Here is a 21941-nt window from a genome sequence, read left to right as displayed (position 1 = left end):
CTATTAAACTCTGCATTGTGCTTGTAGCTGTGTAGATATGTTCCCTGCTGGAACAACGCTATACATATAAGAAATGAGGTAATGGGGAGATAAAAGGGAAAGGCTATAAAAGTGGTTTTGAAAGGTGGATGTGGCAGGGAGGTTTATGTGAAAGGATTAGTTTGATATGAGCAAAAGGGCAATTATACCTATCTGTCCTGGCCACTTTGCCACAGATAACTGCAAGGATGCCAAGAGAAATAATTATTTTTGTGGTATTCCACTATGGACAGTGTACAGAAATGCTAAGTTGCAGCTGGAACCAGTGATTGAGCACCTGGTGGGAAGGCAGGACCAACCCAGAGGAGCTCAGGTGCACACAATGTACCTGATGGACGAGAAGGGGTGGAGCCAGGATGCACCCCTTCCCAGACCTCATTTAAGGATTGGCAGTGCAGGTGAGGGTATCTTGTTGGAGATTTCTATGTGCTGGAGACCTTTTGAAGGTAAGTAGATTTTCTTTTGTTTCTGCATCTATGGCTGCTGTGTTTGGGCTTGTTCTCATATGCTGTAGGCTAGGATTGTGACACTCCACTGTTATTGCTGTGCTTTCCATCACACTGTAGTATTACGGTGTTATAGACAGACAACAAAAATGTGTTGTTATAGCTCAGGATACTGACAGACAGTATTAGATCCACTAACTTAAAAAGGCTTTGATCCTTAGTCATCTGGTCCTCTGAGAAAAAGCTGAGTAGATTTTTTCACTGAAAAAGGAGGTGAACACAGACAATGAGAGGCTGTGACAGCAGGCTTTGTACACTTTCACTTGGCAAGCTGTTGCAATGGACATACTGTCATATTAAAGCAGTATAAAGAGGAGGGCTTGTGACAGGCCTGAGCAATTCCTTCGTCCATGCTTGTATTGTCTCAGTGCACAGTAGGTTTCCATCCCCCTCTCTTAGCAGGGGTGATGGGGCAGGTCTGTCCTGGCCCTGCAAAGTGAATGCCTGCACAGCTGTGAAGGAACGGCTAGCTGAGAGACAGATGTCAGAGTGCATGCAATTAGCTCCCAGTAGACCTTCTCTGGAAAACCAATAGGCTCTTGTAGGTATGGCTGGGCAGGACGTTAAGTTGACAGTATAGAGTTCATGTGATGCACAGGCTGGCAATGTGTAGTGAAGTTGAACATTTTTTTTTTTTTTTTTTTCCTCTATGCACCATCATTAAACTCTGCTCCTTAAAATGCATGGAGCTTTATCTGTTACTTTCAGCTCTATCCAAGGGCTCTAAAACCTACGGAGGATGTGAGCACTAGTTCAACTGCTGCCCATAGGCATCCTTCAGATTGGCTACAGATGAAGACTGCTGGCTCCAAGGATGTAGGCTGCTATTGGAGCCTTTAGGCAAAGGCTGTGTGAAGCACAGCTCCTGGGAACCACCAGCCCATAGCCAGGAGAGCAGCTTGGAGAGGTAGGATTTCACTTTTTCTATTACCCCAGAAGTGATACTTCTTGTTTCTGTTCTCCAGAACTTTTGAGTGTTGAGACTTCATTTCCTTTTCCATCATTAATGCTGTCAGATTAGATTTCCTTGACTTGTTGCCTTTTTATTGAGAGGGCATAAGGTTTGATTTGAATTTCTGTGGCCTTAACTGCCTTTCACGGGAGGAAGACTCTTAGTCTCTCTCTCTTCAGCTGTTATTCAAGGTGACATAAATGGAACCTAAAAAGCCCAACGTAGGAAACTACTATGTCCACTTCTTGCTGGGCTTCGTGCTACAGCTCTGAATTTCAGCCCTTATTTTTCAACATCTGGTATGAGCTTTTCTTAGTCACACTTATATAATTCCTTCCCCATTGACATCAGGTGGGCCCTGGTCACTCAGGATTTAAAGTTGGTTATTCAAATGACAGCAACCTGATTAAGTCTTTCATAACCTTGTTGTCATTAAACCTCATGCCCTGTCATCAGTTTAATGTTTCAGGGTTTATCCTCTGACCTGACTGCTTGTCGGCTGCTGGCTAAGCTCTTCCACTGCTCTGTCCTTTTCTAAGGGGCTGTTTCAGGCCAGATGATTTCATTTTGTGCTGTCTCCAGGGGCTTGAAAAACATGACTGGTTTGTCTGGGTCTCCTTATAGCTCTCCCTATATTTGCACTGATTTATGGATAGAATTTACTATGTAGATTGAGGTGCCTCTGAAACTGAGCAGCTCTCTGTCCTTGCTTCCTCCTCTGACATTGTGTGAAGCTATATAAAACATCTTTGTTCTGTCTCTGAGATTAGTCTCATTTTAAACTGCTTGGTGCCTTTCTGGACTTTGCATTGATTTGAATCCAAATGTCACAGCCACAGTCACATGAAACCGCACTGTTTCTTATACTTTCCATTACTTTGGCCCAATGTAGTGTGGACTTTTGCCCAGTGTCTTGCAGCCTGGCAGAGTTTGCTCCTGCTCCTGCACACATCTTTGCTAACTGGGAACATGATATAATGTTACAACTGTAGCTGAGACCAGATGAAATTGAGCCCAGCTTGAGGTTAGTTTTTAAAGACTTCCTTCAGTTTTCAGCAGTAAGGCAATACGGGCTTTCTCTGGCCTGTTCTCTAGGGAAAACATCCTTCTCTTTCATTTCCAGTGGCAGAAGAGAGGCAAAGGAAGGGGAGTTCAGGAATGTCATGCTTGGTTTTAGGGGTTGTGCTGGGACTGTAAGCCAGGCCTGAGGTCTAGGCTGCCCTACTAAATGTCACAACCAGCTTAGTGAAAAATGCTTCAGAGAATGAGGAAAAGGGTTCTGGAAACCATGGGGAGGGGTTTAATAACTGCTCCTTTAAAACCCTGCTCTGGCTTTTTTTTTTTAAAAGAAAAAAATCCCTTGGAGGGACTGAAAGATGTCAGAATCTCGTCTAAAGGAGGAGACCAAAATTGCATGCTCAAACCATTTTGCCCAACAGAGACATGCTAGATGCCCCTAGGCAGTTGCTTCCTCCATGCTGAATAGTAGCAAACAGGCCTTGTCCTAAAGAGGAGTCTAAGACCACATTTGGGGCAGACATGCTCACACCACGTGCGGCTCTGCCATCCTTGACTGCTGGCAAGGAAATGCTGACACAGAACAGATGTACCCTGGAGCTGTATCATCACCCTGAGTAGGGGTGACACCCAGGGGAGATCCCTGCTGCTACAAGCGGGCCCCTTCTCTGACCTCTCTGCACAAGCCTGGCAGTAGCATTGCTACTTCTCTCTTTATGCATCCAGAACGAAAGACAAAAGACATCATTCTGTATGCTTTAGTGAGTAATGACAGCATTATCTGTGCTGGCAGCTGCAGTATCAGTTAGGCAGCTCTCTAAGTACTTTACCAGGGCAAACAGGCATAGCTATCTGAGCTGCATGTCCAGGTTTTTGTTAGAGCTGAGCCAGCACTGCTGCATTCATGCATTACTTTGGAAGAGGAGTTGTTTAACAAACAAAAGGGTGCTTTTATGATTTATTTTTATTCTTCTCTTTTGAGCTGTGAAACATCAAGTGGCAGTGTAGGAGAGGGGCCAGCTGCTGCATCTCCTCAACCCTTTCATCACAGGAAAGCCCTACAGGAATTCGGGTTTTTGGGGAAAATAGATGTCAGAGCACCCTCTGGGCTTTTGGGGAGCTTAGGATTTACAAAGGCTTCCATCGGTGTGTGTTCCAGCACCCTGACCAGAGGCAGTCCTACTTCTACATCACTGAGAGCATCCTGGGCTGAATTCACTGAATTTGTTCAGTTTTATCCCCCAGGCAGTAAGCTGAAGTCTTATTCTACAGTTAATACTGAAAAGGTGCTAAGGTAAAATAAACCCAAAACCACAGCAAACATTCAAATGTTTGCTTTGGAACCATCCAGTAAAAACAAAAGAGCAGGAAACTCTGCTCTGACTGCTTTTTGCCACTTACTGGACCCTCAGAAACTTCAGTCACGAGCTTTCATTATTTCTAGCATCCCTCTGCCGGGCAAAATGATCTGAAAATAGCAGTGGGCCTACGTTTAACTTTCATCCCCCTTGCTTCCAGAGCTGTTGGCTGAGCAAAGCGAAAGGAGGTTAATATTTCCAAGGGCTGCATAACCGGGGTCCTCCACACGGCGGCAGCTTCGGCTCAGGAGAAAGAAGCGGCGGCCGGCAGGCGGAGCTGCTGCTGTGCTGTGCTCTGTGCTGTGCTGTTCTTCTGCAAGCTGCTGGGCTCCGGGCAACCCCACCGTGGTTGCAAGCAGCCCTATGGGTGCTGGTGCGTCTGCAGCGCAGCCCTGCTAGGCTCAGAGCCTGCCAACGGGAGCTGTATCGTACCGAATGTCGTTTTAAGCTGCAGCGATGCCTGCTGATGTTAATGTGTGCTTGTTTGCAGGTGTTGTATTGTTAGGTGAGATTTGGAGATAGGTGGGCACCAGCAGAAAGGTTGCCCTCAAGGGAAAAGGAGATGCGGAGGTGGTGGTGCTGCTGCAGGGAGCCGGGAGCAGCCTCCTCCATCACACAGCAGGGCTTGTAGCACTGCTGGAGGTGCCTTGGGAACATTGTGCCCCATGCATCATTTTGGGGAGACCTCAGCTACTCGAGTCAGCCCCACAGCTGCCCACTCACAATGTGTGTGTCCAGGTACAGGCAACGAAGCTGTGAGGGGTCTGGAGAACAAGTTTTACAGGGAGCAGTTGAAGGAACTGGGACTACTTAGTCTGTAGAAGAGGAGACTCAGGGGAGGCTTTATCACTCTTCATAGTGACCTGAAATGAGGTTGTGGTGAGGTGGGGGTTGACTTCTTTTCCCAAGCTGACAGTAGTAGAACAAGAAGGAATGGCCTCAAGTTGTACCAGGGAGACTTGGCTTAGATATTAGGAAAACTCAAGAGTGGTGAGGCACTGGCACAGACTGCCCGGGAAGGTGGTTGAGTCACCATCCCTGGAGGTGTTCAAGAACTGTGTAAATGTGGCACTGAGGGATGTAGTAGGCATGGTGGGTTGATGGTTGGCCTAGGTGATCTTACTGGTTTTTCCAACCTTAATGATTTTATGATTCTATGACCGAGTCAAGCATGACACTGATTCAGTTTTTATGCTGAGAAATTGGAATTAGGGTTAACCTTTGATCACATGATCCCTGGTTTAGTTGTGCTGCTCTTTGCTGTGAGAACCACCAGCAGAAGCGGGATAATCTCTCTTTCATCATCTGCACTTTGAATGCTATTATTGAGAAGCATTTTTGCAATCCTCTTTACACAAAAAATTGGGCAAGTGCTGAGTACATCCCTCTGTTCCCCAGCTGCTTTCACAGAAAAGTGTGTCCCGCCAACAAGGGCAGAAATCAGGTGTACAGAGAGAACGTGAGAAAATAAAAATTACATATGAAGCTTTTCCTTTTCAAAGTATTATTAAAATAGTCCCCAGAAAAATTAGTTTGCACAGCCTTTCTCCATCAGAGATAAGGGAAAATAAACAAATTGAGCCCATGGCAACTTGCCATAGTTGTCACAGAATGGGGGAAGGCTGGTTTACTATCATGCAGAAACCTGCCTGGCCCACCAACAGGTCTGTACTACCTGACTCTTCCCTACTTATTTACTCTGGGAATATCCAGTGAGTACTTTGTGTGCAGCAGAAGTGAGAACAGATCCTGAAAGTCTGGCAGGAGACAGAGGAACAAATTCCAGACCTCGGGGCAGTGAATCTGCCACTAGTTAATATAGGTGCTTTCTCTAAGCAAGAGAAGAAAAAATTTCCCCAAAGTGGCTAACTGATATTAGGAACCTATACACTGTTTTTGAAAACTGTTCACATTCCCCAGGGCTTATTGATTTTTTTTTTTTTTTTTTTTTTTTGAAAAGACAACAGTGTGCTCCTAAGTGTGCTGTACGAAGGAGCACTGCCCAGTTGGGGTCAGGTTTGCTGGGTGTGATGCTTCATTGACATTGTGACACTGAAATAGTATTTCCATTTTTGCTGGATGAGCCAGGTTAAGATGACCTTAGCTCAGATATCCCTATTTCCATCATAGGCTGTAGACAGGCACTTAGAGAGGAGTCTGTGAGGTGCTAACATGGATCTAACTAGAAGTCATGACAGCTTATTGTGTGGGCATCTCCTGAGTTAGCACCTGAACTATCATGTTTTGCATCTTCTGATGATTGTGCCCTCAGTAATTTCATGTAATCTCTTTTGCTTCAGTTAACACTTTCAGTTTCTACAGTATCCTGTGGCTGTGCCTTCTGCAGTTCGTATACGAAGCAGGACACTTCCTTTCTTTTACATTTTCTGCCTATAATTTTACTGAGAACTTGCTAATTCTGGCAAAACAGAGTCAGCACTTGCTGTGTGCCTTCACCATTTTGCATTTTCTCTCCCAGTCCCAGTGGTTACTCTTCCAAACCAAAATGCCATGTTCTCCCCAAGCACTTGGTTGCTCTACAAAGATTTTATTGGGGGCTTCACAAAATCTCTTCCTTCCAGCATCATGCCTGCCTGCCATCTCACAGCAATTACTACACCTATCCTTAAAGCAATATTCCTTGTCTACTTCTTGGCAAGTCCTCCCATACAGGCTTCGTCTTTCTTTCTTTTTCCTGTCATTTTTGTAGTTTGTCCCCTCCTTGTCCAGACCTGATGTGATGTTCCCTTTCCAAAACAAAAGAGAGAAGAGTTATGAATGTTGATGGGGAATAGAGATTTTTGATTACCAACCAAAATCCACAGGTTGTATAGATAAACTCTTTTGGTCCTGCCTTCTGTTCAAGGTAAATTAGCCTTAAAGAAAGATACTCTACAATTTAGTAGCATGTGCACATAGTCATGTATCATACACTCTGAGTTAACCATATGCAAATTCATAAACAATGCAGGCCAGAGGTGCCAACTCAGCCTAGGAAGAGCTTGTGTTCAGGTTCTCAGCACTGCCTGTGGGCTGAGTCTAAGCACATCATTCCTTATCCTCTCTCCAGAGTCACTTCTTTCTCCATAAATCCCATCCTAACTTCACAGGAGACTACTAGTATGCTGTCCTAGTAGTATGTCTGGCCCCTTTGAGTTCAGGTCTCAGAGCAAATTATGGAAGACTGGAAAACAAAACAAAACAAAAAAAACATATTTACTATTGTCTCTGTACAAAGTGCTGAATTTTATACAGCCTTTCCCAGAACTCTCTGGATCAATGAATGCTTCAGCAGAATGGAGACAAGGTGTTATTCAGCAAAAGAATTGCTGGTTTGCTGATCAATTGCAATTTGGTCTTGGGCAAAAACATTTTTTTTGTATTAAAGACCTAATTACTCACTTCTGGCTATAAGATCCTCTACTGGGGTTAAAAAATTCTGAACCATATCTGATAGTTTTTACATAAGTAAGCAGTGGAGGAATACACCCCTAGAACTTTTCTTGGTCAGCAAAATTATCCCCTATTTGCACTTCAGAAGAGGGAGGCTGGTAAAGGGATTTCTTTTCAATGGAGCAAAGGAGATGAGGGAGGCTACAATCAGAGCAGTGATTGCAGCAGAAGCAGATTTTCAGCCACTCTCTGCTCCCTTTCTGGAGAAGGCAGCTGTGACCATGAATAACAAACAGGAAAAACAGAGGCAGGTCCTTTTTTTAAAAAAAAAAAAATAGGGCAAGGGGAGGGGGGGGGGATGAGAAGCTTGGGCTAGCTTATGTAAGGGTGAGTACAAAAGGGAGTTCCAAGACCCCTCCAGAGATCAGGAGGAGTGAAGCAAAAGAAGGACAGGAACTTCTTCATTGAACAGCAAGTTTGAGAGGTCTGTGCTGCTTTATACCTTCATTGTGGCTATTGAAAGAAGAGAATTGTAATGCAACAACAAATCAAGGCTTTCTTTGTATGGGCAATGATTTTAGGAAGGATCTTGTTTCTATGTTCTTGAGTTCCTAGCTGCTGGAAAGCCCTGGGGAAGTGATGGAATCACTGTCTTGGGAGGTTTCCAAGAAAAGGGCAGGTATGGCACCTGGGGATGTGGCTTAGTGGGTGGGCATGGTGATGATGGTTTCTCAGTTGGATGAGATGACCTTAGTGGTCTTTTCCAACCTTATGATTCTATGAAAGTTTTTCAACCACTTTTTTCCCAGTGCAATTTTTCTGCCACAGTTCTCTTTGGGGAAGAGAGTCATAGCAGTTGACAGTCCACTGTCATCACAGTTGACAGGCAGGATACTTTTTCTCTGAGAGAGTGGTCAGGTGTTGGAATGGGCTGTCCAGGGAGGTAGTGGAGTCACCATCCTTGCAGGTGTTCTAGAAACATTCAGATGTTGTACTGAGGGATGTGGTTTAGTGGGAATGTTGGTGAGTTATGGACAGTTGGACTGGATAATCTTTTGAGGTCTTTTTCAACCCTGGAGATTCTGTGATAGAGACTGTCATCTTGCTGAAGTCTAGCTCTTCAAGCACAGCATCATTCCTAAAATAATAGCAGCTCAACAGAAAAAAAGGCCTGACGAAAGGGTCCACATATAGTAATTGAGATAATGCTTTTGCTCTCTACCTTTTTAAAAGGGCTCAGAAGTGAAATGAAAACCTGTAATTAAGTCATACTAGGAAAAAATACATTCCCAGTTGTGACAATGCATACTCCAAAGTCTTAGAGTAACTTCTTTAGTATAAACTGAAAAGGTAAGTGTTAGATCTAAGAAATACGCTACTGAATGATGCATAATTGTAGGGGAATACTAACTGAATGAGCGTAAGGGACTGGCAAATTTGGTGGGATTTGTATCTGAGCTTTGCACTGGGGCATAAGGATGGGCTGAAATCAAAGTCTTTACCACCATAAGGGAATTACTGCTGTTGGGAACTGTGCCTACAGACAGCAAAAGGAGAGTGTGATTCACTGCAGGAGCTGCAACGTGATGTGGTCACAGCCCACAGGGCAGCTGAAAGCTGGGAGTAGCCAGACTACTCCCTCTGGGTGCTACAACAGCATTTCTGTATCACACGTGAGGCAAAATGACTTAAGGAAAAAAAGTACAGTGGATTAGATGATTTCCCATCCAGTACATAACATCCACAATAAATATGCAAGTCTGGCAGCTTATTATTAAGCAACCCTCATTAAGGATACTTTTCAGTTTTACAGAGCACGAGGTGCCCTTTGCTGGAACAGCCCAGATCTGTGTTCTTGATACTGAGAACTTCAGATGGAGCTTGTGTTTTCTCTGTGCCCAGGCCTGGCCCAGTAGGATGCAGCAGGATGGCTGTGGCCCATGGGCATGGTGCAGCCCAGCCTGGAACGTGCTGCTAGTCCCAATGCCTCCTGCAGGCCTGACTGCTTTGGTTCCACATGCACCTTCATCAGCCCTGGGGAATGGAAGGCTAAAAAGGGAGATTCTGAGATCCAGCTCAGTCTGAGACCCAGCTCTGTCTCTTCAGCATTTAGCTGAACACAATGCATTCTTAATGCAAGAGCTGCTTCTCCCACTGCTTGGGTGCATGGCTGGGCTCCATGCATTTTATAGCCATCTGGAGATGGTGCAGATGCACAGGGCTTGTTCTGTAGCCAGATGCTCCTCAGATTCAGATGGAGGAAACATGTTAAATATTTCAAGCTGTTTGTTTAGGCCTTGTTGCATGACAGCATGCCATATGTGGCTATGCTCAGGACTGTTTTCAGACCTCATTACAGCTTAAGTAGTGGAACTGTTCAAATGAAAAAGCGGTTCTGCAGAAATGGACATTTTCTGGCCCCTCCATCAGGGCTCAGATGTCACTGACAGAACCTTCAGTTTCACCACTTCCAACAGCCCAAACTCATACTTTGTTCTTTCTTGGCTTGCTTCTTGAAGTCCTCATGTGACTGAACTCTATAGCACAAATTGGGCCTGACTGGCCCTTTAAAACTGAGACCCTAGGATGTTGTCAGTTCTGTTCCCATTAGGGCCATGGGATTTTAATTACTGACTATAATGATGGTGCTGAATGAGACCATCTATGTCATCCTCGGTTTAATTCACCATTTACTTGCTTAAAGAGGAAGAGGGGCTTTACAGGGGAGTAGATCTCTTCCAACCTGAGTGATACTATGACTCTTTGCCAAAGCTAGAGGTTTGCTTCCAAAGCAGCAGAAAGATCTCTGAATCCCCCTCTTTTTTTTTTCCTAAATAGGACTGTAGGAAGTTGAGACTGGGAGAGGTGAATTCTCCGTTACCTGAATCTGGTGTCCTAATCCTTTCTAGTTTTCATTCTCTCCTTTCCAGCCCGTTTGCTTTGAAAAGGAAAATGAATAAACTGTTGATCTTATGGGTAGATTAAGAGGATAAAAATTGAAATATCCCACTCGTTGACATGTCACAATCACACTGACAAGCCACAAGTTAGAGATTCTTATCCAAGAAGGAAAATATTTGATCTGACTACAAAAACTGGAGGCACAAGGAAATCTGCATTTTTTTTTTTTGAGTCTGGCACAAAATGAGCAGGGTTATTTTCAGGTCCTATAATCAGTTCTTCTGCATAACAAAACATCAGTGTCCGTCTTAGTCAATGTGTAACAGCAGGCTACACAAATGAGCTGGGTCAGGTTAAAGGTTGTGTATTGATCTCTAGGGTTTTCTGTGCCTCACCCAGTGTTAAATTGCACTCAAGTTTCATTGGGTCCTTTCTGGTCCGATTTAACTTTTTTTTGGCCTTCCCACCCATGAGGTAGCTTTGTGCAATGTCACTGGAGACATTTGGAAAGGCCCCCAAATTGGGAAGGGCATAAATGCCCCTGCAGCCACCATGCACTGCTCAAAAGGGACCACAAGGAGCCTGCCCCAGAGGACAGGGCGTCTGTAGGGGACCGCAGCACGGACAGCAAGCACACACGGTGGGTTTGCTCTGAATGCTGGTTTTCAGCTCAAGTTTTCTTCCTTTTCTGAGAGGATCGGTGTGGATTTATTTAGGGAAATACAGCATGTTTGCTTTCTACAGATCAGGTTGTTTAAGTGGCAGCAGTGAGAACTGCCCTCCCGCTGTTTCTGCCCGTGAGAGTTGGTGTGGTGGCTCTGGGGGAAGCAATCTGCCAGCACCAGCTGCTGTGAGGATGAAGGCAGAGAGTGGAGGGGATAGCAGCACCAGCTACTGCTGCCAGTGTGCTGATTTAGGAGATGGGGTGGGATTAACTACAACAGCAGAAATTCCTTTTGCAAGCCAACCTGTTAGACATGTGCCTATGGCTTGGGAATGTAAATGCATGTTAACAGGCACGTATCTAGTGAGGTGTCTGTCTAATTACCAAGTGTCTATTCCTCTCAGGTTTTGCATTTGCAAGAGGGTAGTGATACCGCAAATGCGAGCATTATTAGGCATGAAACACCTGGAGATCCCTGAGCAAAATGAATATTGTTATATCTTGTAAATCAAGTGGGGTGTCAGCTCTCGAATGGCTGGATTCAATCCATAGCGCTTCCACTCTATGTAAATTAAAGCGTTGGTGAGACAGACATTGCAATGTGTCTTCCTAAAAGTGTCAAGCTACCAGACTGGCACTACTTGGAGACTGGCACCACTCAAAAACTGGAGGAAGAAGGTGGAGATCAGAGCTTGGTTAGCATTTCGCTCATTCAACAAACTCTGCAGAGACTGGGAAGGGTGGTGAAGGTGAAAAGAGTTGAAACGAACAAGATATGACTAGTGGTGTAAAAATGTAGCCCTGAATAACAGCATTATGGCCCATAAGAAGCGTTTGGATTTCAACTATGTGAATCTGAAGTTGTAGACTACAAACCCAAGGAAGGTGCAACGAAGTTGTTTAAAAAAAAAAAATGATACAGGAGAAGTGAGTGTGTGTTTGCATGTACAAGTGTATGTGATATGTATGTGCACATGTACGTGTTTGTGCCTTTGTTGTACCCTATATGCCCCTGGTCCCTTGTGCTAAAACACTGGTAATGTCCACATTCAGGAGAAGTCTCCATTTCTAGTCAGGAAAAACAGCAGGAAACCTACTGAAGGAAAAAATTGCTTGTGCAATAGAGAAAAACTGAGTTCATCTTTCCTAACCCTGTTTTTAAGTTATGAAGGTGCTATGAAGGTAAATACTTGGTTTCAGTGGCAGCACATTTGTGTAAGAGAGCCTTCAGGTGGTTTGTTTAGAAGCTAGAATGAATGTTTGCACTGGGCTGTGGAAATACAGAGTGCTTTGTTAGTGCCATGCATTATGCTGACTTGACATATGGAGCAGGAGAGCTCAGTGGTGGGACCTTAAGAGACCTGCTTTTCAAACCCACTTCCCCTGTAACAGCAGGCAAATCGCTTAGCCTGTCCTTGTGTCAGCAAGATTTAGTGCAGCAGTATGCAGACAGACCTCTGACTAGGTCCTGGGAGCAATATGGCTGCATTATTATAATGTTTTGAAAGAACTAGCAGTCTAGTTTGCAAGCCTAGCTCATTGCAGTATGCAGCCCTGTTTCTTCCAGTGCAGTCTTCAGGTCGCGACACTGGGTAATGTAGTCAGGTCCACACTTAGCATTTCCCCATCTGCAGCCACTGAAACTGGTGGTCATTCCACCCTGGCCTTTTGTTGAGCAGCACTAGACACTGTGCTTCCTGCTTTTGTAACATACAAAGTGCGAGCACCTCACCACAAAGGAAACAGTATTTATAACAGGCTGACCAGTCGTCTTCCCCACTTTTTCTTTCAGCAAACACTGTGGAAGTGGTTTTCCGACATGAAGCTGGCAGCAGATCTTCTCTGTTTGCTCCTGTGCTTCACTGCAGTGGGTTGTGACCGGGTCTATGTCCACCCCTTCTATCTGAATGCTTTCAATGAGAGTGCCTGTGAGGAACTGGAACGCTTGACCCAGGAAGGAAAGAAAACATTTGTGCCTGCCTCCATTGAATCCCAAACCACACTTGCCTATGAAGAGGATGTGAAGGATGAAGTCAGGCTGGATTCCCCTAGTGTAAGTGTCCATGGAGGGCAGAAACTGATCTACCTGAAGGACTTTGTGCATGTCCTTGGCATGCGATTTTACAGTTCGCAGAGGGAAGCACGGCAGGGCCAAAATGTCCTCTTGTCCCCTACCAGTCTCTATGGCTCCTTGGTGTCTTTCTACTTGGGTGCATCCAACCAGACAGCTGCTGATTTGCAGGGTTTGCTGGGATTTGTTCCCCCCTCTAGAGACTTCAATTGCACCTCCAGGGTGGATGGGCACAAGCTCCTTGCAAGCCTGAGGACTATCGAAAACCTTGTCAAAACCCAGGACGAGGATCTGCTCTTTTCCAAGATGTTCTGCCTCTTCTCTGCCCCTGGCATACCCTTATCCCAACAGTTTGTGCGTAGCTTGCTCCCCTCTGCTGATGCTTTTTACACGCGAGCTGTGGACTTTACAAACCCAAGTGAGGCAACAAAACAAATAAATGCCTTTGTGGAGGCCAAAAGCAAAGGCCAAAGCAAGTGCATACTGACAGACCTCGACCCAGCTACTGACTTAGTGTTCACAGTGGATGTTCATCTGGCAGGTAAGAGGGAGCAAGTACTCATGTTGGAGGCAGGCTGGGTGGAGGAGAGGTCAGCTACTCTGCTTCCCAGGGTAGAAACAAGGCCAAGAAGTGAGAGGGAAGAGCTCACTTACATGGGAATCTTGAGCACTGCTCCATGCAGTGTCCTGTTCCTGGGGTTCTGCCCACATGCCACCTTCTCTCACCCAGCCTCAAGATAGCCAGGGCAATGGAGAAGAGGTGGAGGGGGGTGGCATTAGGGACTTTGCCTAGACCAGGCAGCTAAGGGTGAAGAAAGGTGCGGGAAGCTGAATAATAGAGTACTATGCATGATTTCTTACAAAAAAGTATCTAAATGTCCTGAGGGGCTTTTGGCAAAAGTCATCTGGAAAGTAGGTTTAAAGCAAACAAAAGCAATACCTTTCCACAGGCTAAAGGAAATATCAAGGTCAGAAAGTAAGCCACCAGTTATGGAAGCTGGGAGAATATCCAAAACTAGAAGTAGGGCAATCTTATAATTATGTGGTGTTATTCCATTGCTGATGTGCCAGAATTCCCTCTGTACTGCATCTAAGAGGGTAGTTGGTTTTCAGCGTCCTAATGTCTGAATGCAATACCAGAGATGGCAAATTTTAGGGCAATTTGTGTACCAGTGACCATATTTCAGAAAATTTGCAGTGAATCATAAGTTTCTAAGTGGGCTTCTACTGCTAGCACTGAAGCTCTGGAGTGCATAAAATGTTTTTGTACCTTTATCTTCTCAACTGCAAACTAGATTTCAGATTTCCTTTACCTTTCGTGAGTGCTGTCAGAGGATGCTGTGTAATGCTCATTAACTGATCCCAAATTCTGCAGAAGAGATGTGACAAAGCATCACCTTCTAGTCAGTGTGAGGTCTACCATAAAGATAGCACTACAAAAATACTTTTTGTATTGAAGACTTAGACATGGTCATGAGAGCAGAATTTTCTTTTAACAGAATTTTTTCCTCTTCTATAGAGGAAACTTGTAATTTTATTTGCTTAGGAACACATTTTTGAAGGTCTGAATGGCACTAGGTCAGCTGTTCTGCCTCTTCTTCCAAAATGATGCACTTGAGAAGCTATGTTCCCCACCTGTGGGCTGGAGAATATTGGCTTAAGGATGAAATAATTAGATAAGTAATTCTTTATTAATAAACATGGGAAATTGATTGCAGCATTGGCTTGGCCATTTGACTACAGAGGGACAACCATGACAGCTTATGTTACAGAATCACAGAATCACAGAATTGCCAGGGTTGGAAGGGACCTCAAGGATCATGAATCTCCAACCCCCCTTGTTCCATGTTCTGCCTCATAGCTGTAGGAAAAAAAAAAAAGAAAACCCACTATTTTGCACTGAAGCACATTATATAGATTTATGAAAGACTTTCAAGAGCCAAAGGACTGATAAACTGATGTGGCAGAAATATATACAAAAGAAAGGCTAAATTTCCTCAAATAGTCTCAACTGCTGTTCACTTGCTCACAGTTGTTTTCACATTTATAGACTCACTGCTGAGCGGGAACTGCTATTCAGAATCCAGCAGAGAGCATTAAGTGCAAATCTTACTGATTCAACTTTTTTTTTTTTTTTTGAGGTTGCAAAATAATTACCAACCAGTGAGTGAAGACACTGCAGTTGGATGACATGATTTTAAACCCACTGGTAGCATTTAGCAAAATAGTGTACAACTAAATGGTGATATTGCCAAGCAGCACCCTTGCTTTAGAGGGCAGACTTTCTGCATCCAAAGTCATGTTAAATGCTCCAGAAGCAATCAGCTTCCTGGCACTTTGTGTTAAGCCTTTCTGGAAGCTCCTTTCATTTAATGGGAATGCAGAAACTGCCTGGAGCTAATTCAAGGTCTATGCCCTCAGGCATTCGCCCTTGCCAGAGGGCAGTGCTGCTTCAGGGAAATGAGTGAGAAACACCAGTAGGCAGCCTACTGATCACCTGCTGCCTCACAAAGAGTTGGATGTTACTTTATTTTCCCCTCCTCAAGACAAGGTTAGGATTTTAGAAATCAGTTACTATCCCATTTTGATGCATTGAGCCTGAAAGTTCATTTCTACTCATTTCCCTTTTGTTTAATTCTGTTCTTGGCTTCCGCTATCCTAAATTTGGCAAGGTTACAGATGCTGTGAAAGTAGCTCATTGCTGCTTTCAGGTGCTTTCTTTCTCACGAGATGTGGAGGAAAAAAAAAAAACCAGTATAGAATGACTTAGTTTGGAACAGAGCTTAAAGCCTTCCCAGTTCCACCCCTCTGCTGTGGGCAGGGCTGCCACCCACCAGCTCAGGGCTCTATCTGACCTGGCTGAGAGCCTCCAGGGATGGGGCACCCACAGCTTCTCTGGGCAGCTGTGCCAGTGCCTCACCTGCCTTGCATCAGCCTCCCTGGCTGCTTCAGCTTGTGAGAGGGCACTGCATGAGAGCTGCCCTGCCAGATGGGTTCAAAATATGCAGCTGTTGTGCATAGTCATCACAGCTGCTTGGGGGATGTAGAAGAAATCCATGTCTTCTGCATCTCACTATAAGCCATTCAAGAACTGCTTAGCAGCTTGGGAGGGAGTAAACAACTGAGCAGGCAGAAATTTCAGCCAGCTTTGTAGCCCTTTCTGGTTGCAAAAAGTGGTATAAACACAGCAATTTTGATCAGTTGTGATAGCATTTCAGAACCTGTGCTGTGAATCTGCCTCAGCCTCTGCCTGATGCTACCAAAAGGCATATTAAGGTAGGTTACACAAGCTTACAGTAGCTAAATGCAGTTGTACATGTGCGATCCTTGTCTGACACAGTGTGTTATAAACAAACAATATACCCCAGTTAAGGGGGCAGAGGGGAGGATGAAAGAGAAGAATCAATTTAAAATTTCTTGATCTGTTTTTTTTTTTTTTTTTTAGTGAATGATAAGAAAGCCTTGCGGCTGAAAGAACCTCAGGAGTTCTGGGTTGATTCAAACAGGGCAGTCTCAGTCCCCATGCTGTCAGTAACTGGGATGTTCAAGTACATGACTGACACTAGTGAGACCTTTTCTGCAATTGAAGTCCCTGTTGGCAAGAACGTTCTGCTGGTGTTGCTGCAGCCCATCAATGGCAATGACCTGGACAAAGTAGAGGCCAAGCTTCCCTTGCAGCCATCAGCCTGGCTTGAAAATCTGTCCCCAAGGTACATTTTGGACACCACATGATTTCCTGTAAGCATGAATGGGTGAGGGTGTGCAGTGGAGCTCTGCCTACTTCCTTCTCTACAGCAAGGGTTGGATCCTGCCACTGAGAATGTAACATTTAGCGCAGAGATGCACAGAAACCCAGGGATGCCATGCTATTAGTAGAAAAAACTTCCACTGTGTGGCAATTGGACAGATCTATACAATGTGAAATGCGTTACAACAGATGTGTGATGACAGCACAGGCACAATAGAAAGGTGCTATAAAGGAAGGGAAGAAGATTGCTTACCTGTATCAGAAGATTCCAAGTTCACAGGGGAAAGCTTCACCAAGGAAGGATCTCCACCCCTTCCCCAGTGTCAGTCAGCCCTTAAATGAGGCCTAAGAGAGGTGCAGCCAGATTCCACCCCTTTCGGTCACACAGCTGAATAGCCTTCACCTGTGCTCCCAGGGCTGACAGGGTCCTTTCTCCAGGTGCTCTATGAGTGGTTCAGGCCATGACTCAACAGTTACCATACAGACTAGCTGCCCAAAAACTACCCAAACACTTTGCTTTGATACTACAGGATACACTCTCTTTTTTTCCCCCCCAGAAAAATGAAATTAACTTTGCCTGAGTTAAGAATAGAAGACAGCTGTGATCTACAAGAATTTCTTGCAGATATGAAATTGCCTGCACTGCTGGGGAAGGAGGCAGATCTCAGTAAAATAAGCGACACTCACCTCACTGTCGGAAAGGTACAGTACACATCACTGGTGTTCAACAAAATATGCCTCCTGTAGCTGCATAACTTTAGAATCATAGAATCAATTATAAGGTTGGAAAAGACCACTAAGGTAATCTCATCCAACTGTCAACCCATCACCACCATGCCCATCAAGCCACATCCCTAAGTGCCACACCTGCCCTTTTCTTAGAAATCCCCAGAGACAGCGATTCCACCACTTCCCTGGGACATTCCAGCAGCTAGGAACTCAAGCAGGTAAAAACAAGATCCTTCCTAAAAATCACTGCCTGTAGAAAGGAAGCCTGAATTAAAAATACTCAGAGCCACGTGGGACATATGATCAGCAGGGCACATTCATTTGTCAGGGATGAGGAAACAAGGATTTCATACAACCCAAGTGTACAAGCAATTGTAGAGCCTTTTTCTTGTTATGGAACAAGTATTTCAATAGCAAATTTTTAACATCCATGAGCCTGCTGGTTACAGCTGATTCAAGTTACTGATTATCACATGTGCTTTTTTATTTACTTTAACTCTATCTTGATCCTGTTGACTCACCTTTTGCATTACAGATAATGAATAAAGCCTTTTTCAAACTGAGCAGCGATGGAACGCATCAGCCAGAAGACACCACAGCACAGGAAAAAGATTCAGTGCCACAGGAAGTAATGCTGAACAAGCCATTTCTTTTAGCAGTTTTTGAAGCAAAGTCGAGGGCAATGCTTTTCCTTGGTAGAGTAACAAACCCACTGCAGGAGGTTTAAATGCAAGCACCAAGGAAGAGAGGAGAAGAAAAAGGATGCACATTTCCCATCACCTTTTTGTACTCATAAGCTGTTTTTATGATCGTGTTGAGTGCTCTACATTACTTGGAGATCAAGGGGAAATACAGCTTCAATACAGTTTGAAATACAGCTTTTTAAAAGCTAAAGAATCACAACATCCCATCTTCATCCGTTTCATGCAAACCACCCAGTTCCCTTCTTTCCTTCTCCCCATCTTGTCTTCCTTCTGCCCCACCATTTTTCAAGGCAATGGGGATAAAACAGTAATCAGCAAGTCAGCTTACAATGTTATAAGTGCAAGTGCAATTTACTACAGAAAGGTAGGAAAAAGGATTTCATCATTCCTTGAGAAGTCACCTTTTAGTTTGATCAGTTTTGCAAGACACCTCCAATTTTTCAAATTATCCACAGAGACTTCTAGCTTGATCAGCAGTATTTGCCTTCAAAATGCTGCCAACAGCATTGGGAAGGCTTTACTTGTTCCACTGAGACAAGATTTTGCCTTGGAAGCAAAAACACATTTATAGGAAGTTTCTTCTTTCTGCAGTCTAGATGGACACGTTTATTTCTTAACTCCATGGAAAAACTAAAAATAGGGCTGGTGGCATTAATGAACTGCTGCAGCTGAATTCTCATAGCCTGACAGCAGTTTCTCTGATTGTTTAGAAAAAAAGAAAAAAAAAAGAGACCTACTTACTATTCCAATACAATTTAATTATTTAGAATATTTACTGATCTGAGAGGCATTTATTACAGTCTTATGGTGAAAAAAAGAACATTACTGGTAAGCCTTAACACATCCAAACCATATTTTCTGGGAGGGGGGGAAGGGAGGGGGAAGGAACATTATAGTATTAGTGGCAGTAATCTATACTAATGTCTATACTAATGGTGGGTGTGCTGCTACATATGAATAAAATGGTTTTAGAAGTCCAAATTTTAGCAGTCACAGAAGTTGGAAACATTAAACTGGAACAACAGATTATTAGACTTGAATCCTGAATGAGAAAGAGAGAAACTGGGAGCGAAATCTTGGTACTGCAAAAGCCTGCAAGAGCTTTTCCCTTTGATTTCATTGGCACACAGACTTCCACCTCACATTTTTAGATTTGCCTTTGGAGCTGATGGCATTCAGAGAGTAACTAACTGCAAACCCTTTTGCAGTACGATACCAGATGTATTCTGCAGAGAGCAGTATCTTACTGTCATCCACAATGGTACAAATTTCTATCTTACCCAAAACCACTCATGTCAGCAGCTAGCTATCGGTGCTACAGATACACAGTGGATTCTTCTATTTAATAAAAAGACTATTAATAACACAACTCACTCTTGTGACTACTAGGATTTCAAATGCTATAATATCCCTGCATTTATCTAATTTTTCTGTATGTATTCCAGATGCTTTAACATATAAATACTGTGCTTGCATTATATACAGCAGCAATTAACTATGAATTTGAAGAACAGGAAAGCTGCAAATAAAACCAACTTCTAATTGCTTTGCCACAGTGCAGTTGGGTTTATGCCTATAACAACTAGATCTCTTGTTCCAACTTTAGAAATTTGCTCTAAATCAGATTTATGTTTTGTAAGACAGTAAGTTGCAAATTACAGCCAATGATATAGCTGTAAGCATGAAACAGCTTCCAAATATTCATAAGGGCTCTATTAAGTTATTCCACTTATTCACTGAAGCCAGAAGGTACAATCAACCACAAATAAAATTGCAGACCACAAAAGTTTCCATTTTTACCATGAAAACAGAGTGTAACGTAAGGGAGCTCCTGCCAATGCTGCCATTAAGGTCTGGGACAAAACACCATTATTTGTAGCTGGGGACTACAAAATACTGAAGGACTCCATGTACTGCTCAGTATTACAGAGAAGAGAAACAAGGAAAATACTGGCAGTGGAAAGCACCTGTCCATTGACACCCTGAGGATGAAAAAGAAGGAAGAGTGTATATGCATTCAGCTGGATGCCTAAGTATGAGAGTCCAAATGGATTCATCCCAGGGAACTCACAGCTGGCTCATGTTATAGGAAGACCTATTTCTCAATGGTTCTGTGAAGCTGGAGGGGTCTCAGCTGACTAGGGGCTGGCAAATGCAGTCCCAGGTTTCAAGAAGTGCAAAAAAAGAAGAGCCTGGTAATTACAAACCAGAAAATGATTCTGGAAGTTATTGAAAAACATTTGAAAGACAATGCAGTCTTTGTTCACCATGGAGTCACGAGAAATTTTTGTTTAACAAACTTATATCTCCTTTTATGACACAATTACAATTACCAAATAGTTAAAGAGGCCACTTGATGTAATCTTTTTGTATTCCAGCAAAGCTTTCCATAGTGTTTCTCACAGCTTTCAAATGGACAAGGTGCCCAGCACATAGCTAGATAAAAACATAATATGATGGGTGAACTTTTGGTTGGCAGGTTGGGCTCAAAGGGTAATAGTAGATGGGGTTACATCAAGCTAGTGCCCAGTCACTGTTAAGGTTCTCCAGGGCTCTGTTTTAGGTCTAATTCTCTTCAGCGTTTTCATCAATTACTTGGATATAGGACTTAAGGCAAACAAAGCAAGTCTGAGGACAACACTAAATTGGGAGGAGCTGTTGACTCCTGTAAAGCCTTGCAGAGACATCCTGACAAACTAGAGAGCTGGACAATCATCATGTTCATTAAGTTTAACAAGAACAAGCTCCTGCTTCTGCACCTGGGATTGGGCAAACCCTGGTGTATGTATAGACTTGGGGAGGAGAGGCTGGAGAGCAGCCCCATGGAAAGGGATCAGGGGGTTCTACTTGGAAGAGAGAAATTCTGGAGTCTGTGCTACAGTATGAAAAAGATAAGCTGTATACACCTCTTTTCCCAAATATTCAAATGCTGAAAAACATGGCATCTGTTCACTTTCCTAACAACATTATTATATTGAGACTTGTTCTGACATCAATTTTATGTCCAAAATTCTTTGGAATTGAATTTGAAAAATGTCCAAAATTCTTACCGCATAATATTCTTCACTCTGTATAGCTAATGAAGTCCTAAAAGAAAGGTGGATGTGTTGTTTTTTCTTTTTCACCTCCTCAGTTAATAACTTTCTTGCTATTTAAGCTCCAGCTGCAAGAACTTCAGTACTACAGGCAGCAAAGCAGATGTCAATAAGAGCTCAGACAGACTTCCAAACCCATGAGGGAGTTTGCCAAGCTAACAGTTTAAAAAGCTCTCACTCTTTTTATAAAATGAAACATATTAAGACAGATTTTCTCCTGGCAGTATTCACACTGTATCTTATATAACTGCGTACTAAACACTACCAAAAAAACAGTGAAAGCTTCTCAGTCTGCCACTTCTCAGTAACTGTTCTGCTACTGCCACATATATTCTTCCCAGCCTTCTATCCCATCAGAATATGAATGCAAAAATCCCACTGAAACTTAGGAAACATGGTCTCCCCAGCTGCAATGAATTCTTCCACCACAGATGCAATAGTGTACACAACAGGTATCCTAAGCACCATTCAAACACTGAGCTCTCAGCTATAGTTTACATCAACATTCTAGTGAATGAGCACCCAAAATCATGCTCTAGCAGATGGGAGATCTGGAGAAAGAAAACAAAGGATAACAACATGGTTCATCATTGAGCGCAGCCTGCAATTATGCATAAAGTCTCAAATGCATCTCCTACTCATCTCCGACTGTGTCACCTATTCTTCACATAAAGAAGTGTCAGAAGGCAAATCACCCCAGGTTTGAGGAAACCCTTTAACTCTTTTAACCATTTAAACCTTAATAACACTTAAAATTTCCAACT

General features: G+C 43.6%; 1 protein-coding gene across 3 annotated transcripts; it reads left to right on the top strand.

Annotated features, from left to right (window-relative positions):
- The first annotated feature begins 1235 nt into the window (after positions 1-1235).
- On the top strand, positions 1236-19598 carry AGT (angiotensinogen). 3 transcript variants are annotated; one of them, XM_031613674.2, is made up of 5 exons: positions 1236-1452; positions 12623-13442; positions 16347-16611; positions 17207-17351; positions 17914-19598. In XM_031613674.2, exons 2-5 carry the CDS (start codon positions 12650-12652, stop codon positions 18103-18105), a joined length of 1395 nt encoding a protein of 464 aa, XP_031469534.2. In that variant the 5' UTR covers positions 1236-1452; positions 12623-12649; the 3' UTR covers positions 18106-19598. The 3 variants fall into 3 exon arrangements, with proteins under 3 accessions (XP_031469534.2, XP_089991578.1, XP_089991577.1); XM_090135452.1 differs by lacking the exon at positions 1236-1452 and adding an exon at positions 7619-7749; XM_090135451.1 differs by lacking the exon at positions 1236-1452 and adding an exon at positions 10596-10806 and having other exon boundaries at positions 17914-19587.
- The last annotated feature ends 2343 nt before the right edge of the window (positions 19599-21941 follow it).

This window comes from Phasianus colchicus, chromosome 2 (assembly GCF_987193195.1).
Source record: "Phasianus colchicus chromosome 2, bPhaCol1.hap1.1, whole genome shotgun sequence".
Classification (NCBI taxonomy): Eukaryota; Metazoa; Chordata; class Aves; order Galliformes; family Phasianidae; genus Phasianus; species Phasianus colchicus.
This window is presented reverse-complemented; position numbering and strand designations above follow the sequence as displayed.

Bases quoted from the DNA above. Each gene is read 5' to 3' on its own strand.
- AGT (XM_090135451.1), top strand. From the start codon at position 10,702: ATGCCCCTGCAGCCACCATGCACTGCTCAAAAGGGACCACAAGGAGCC. The intron at 10,807-12,622 runs GTGGGTTTGCTC...TTTTTCTTTCAG, and splicing joins ACGGACAGCAAGCACACACG to CAAACACTGTGGAAGTGGTT. The intron at 17,352-17,913 runs GTACAGTACACA...TTTGCATTACAG, and splicing joins CTCACCTCACTGTCGGAAAG to ATAATGAATAAAGCCTTTTT.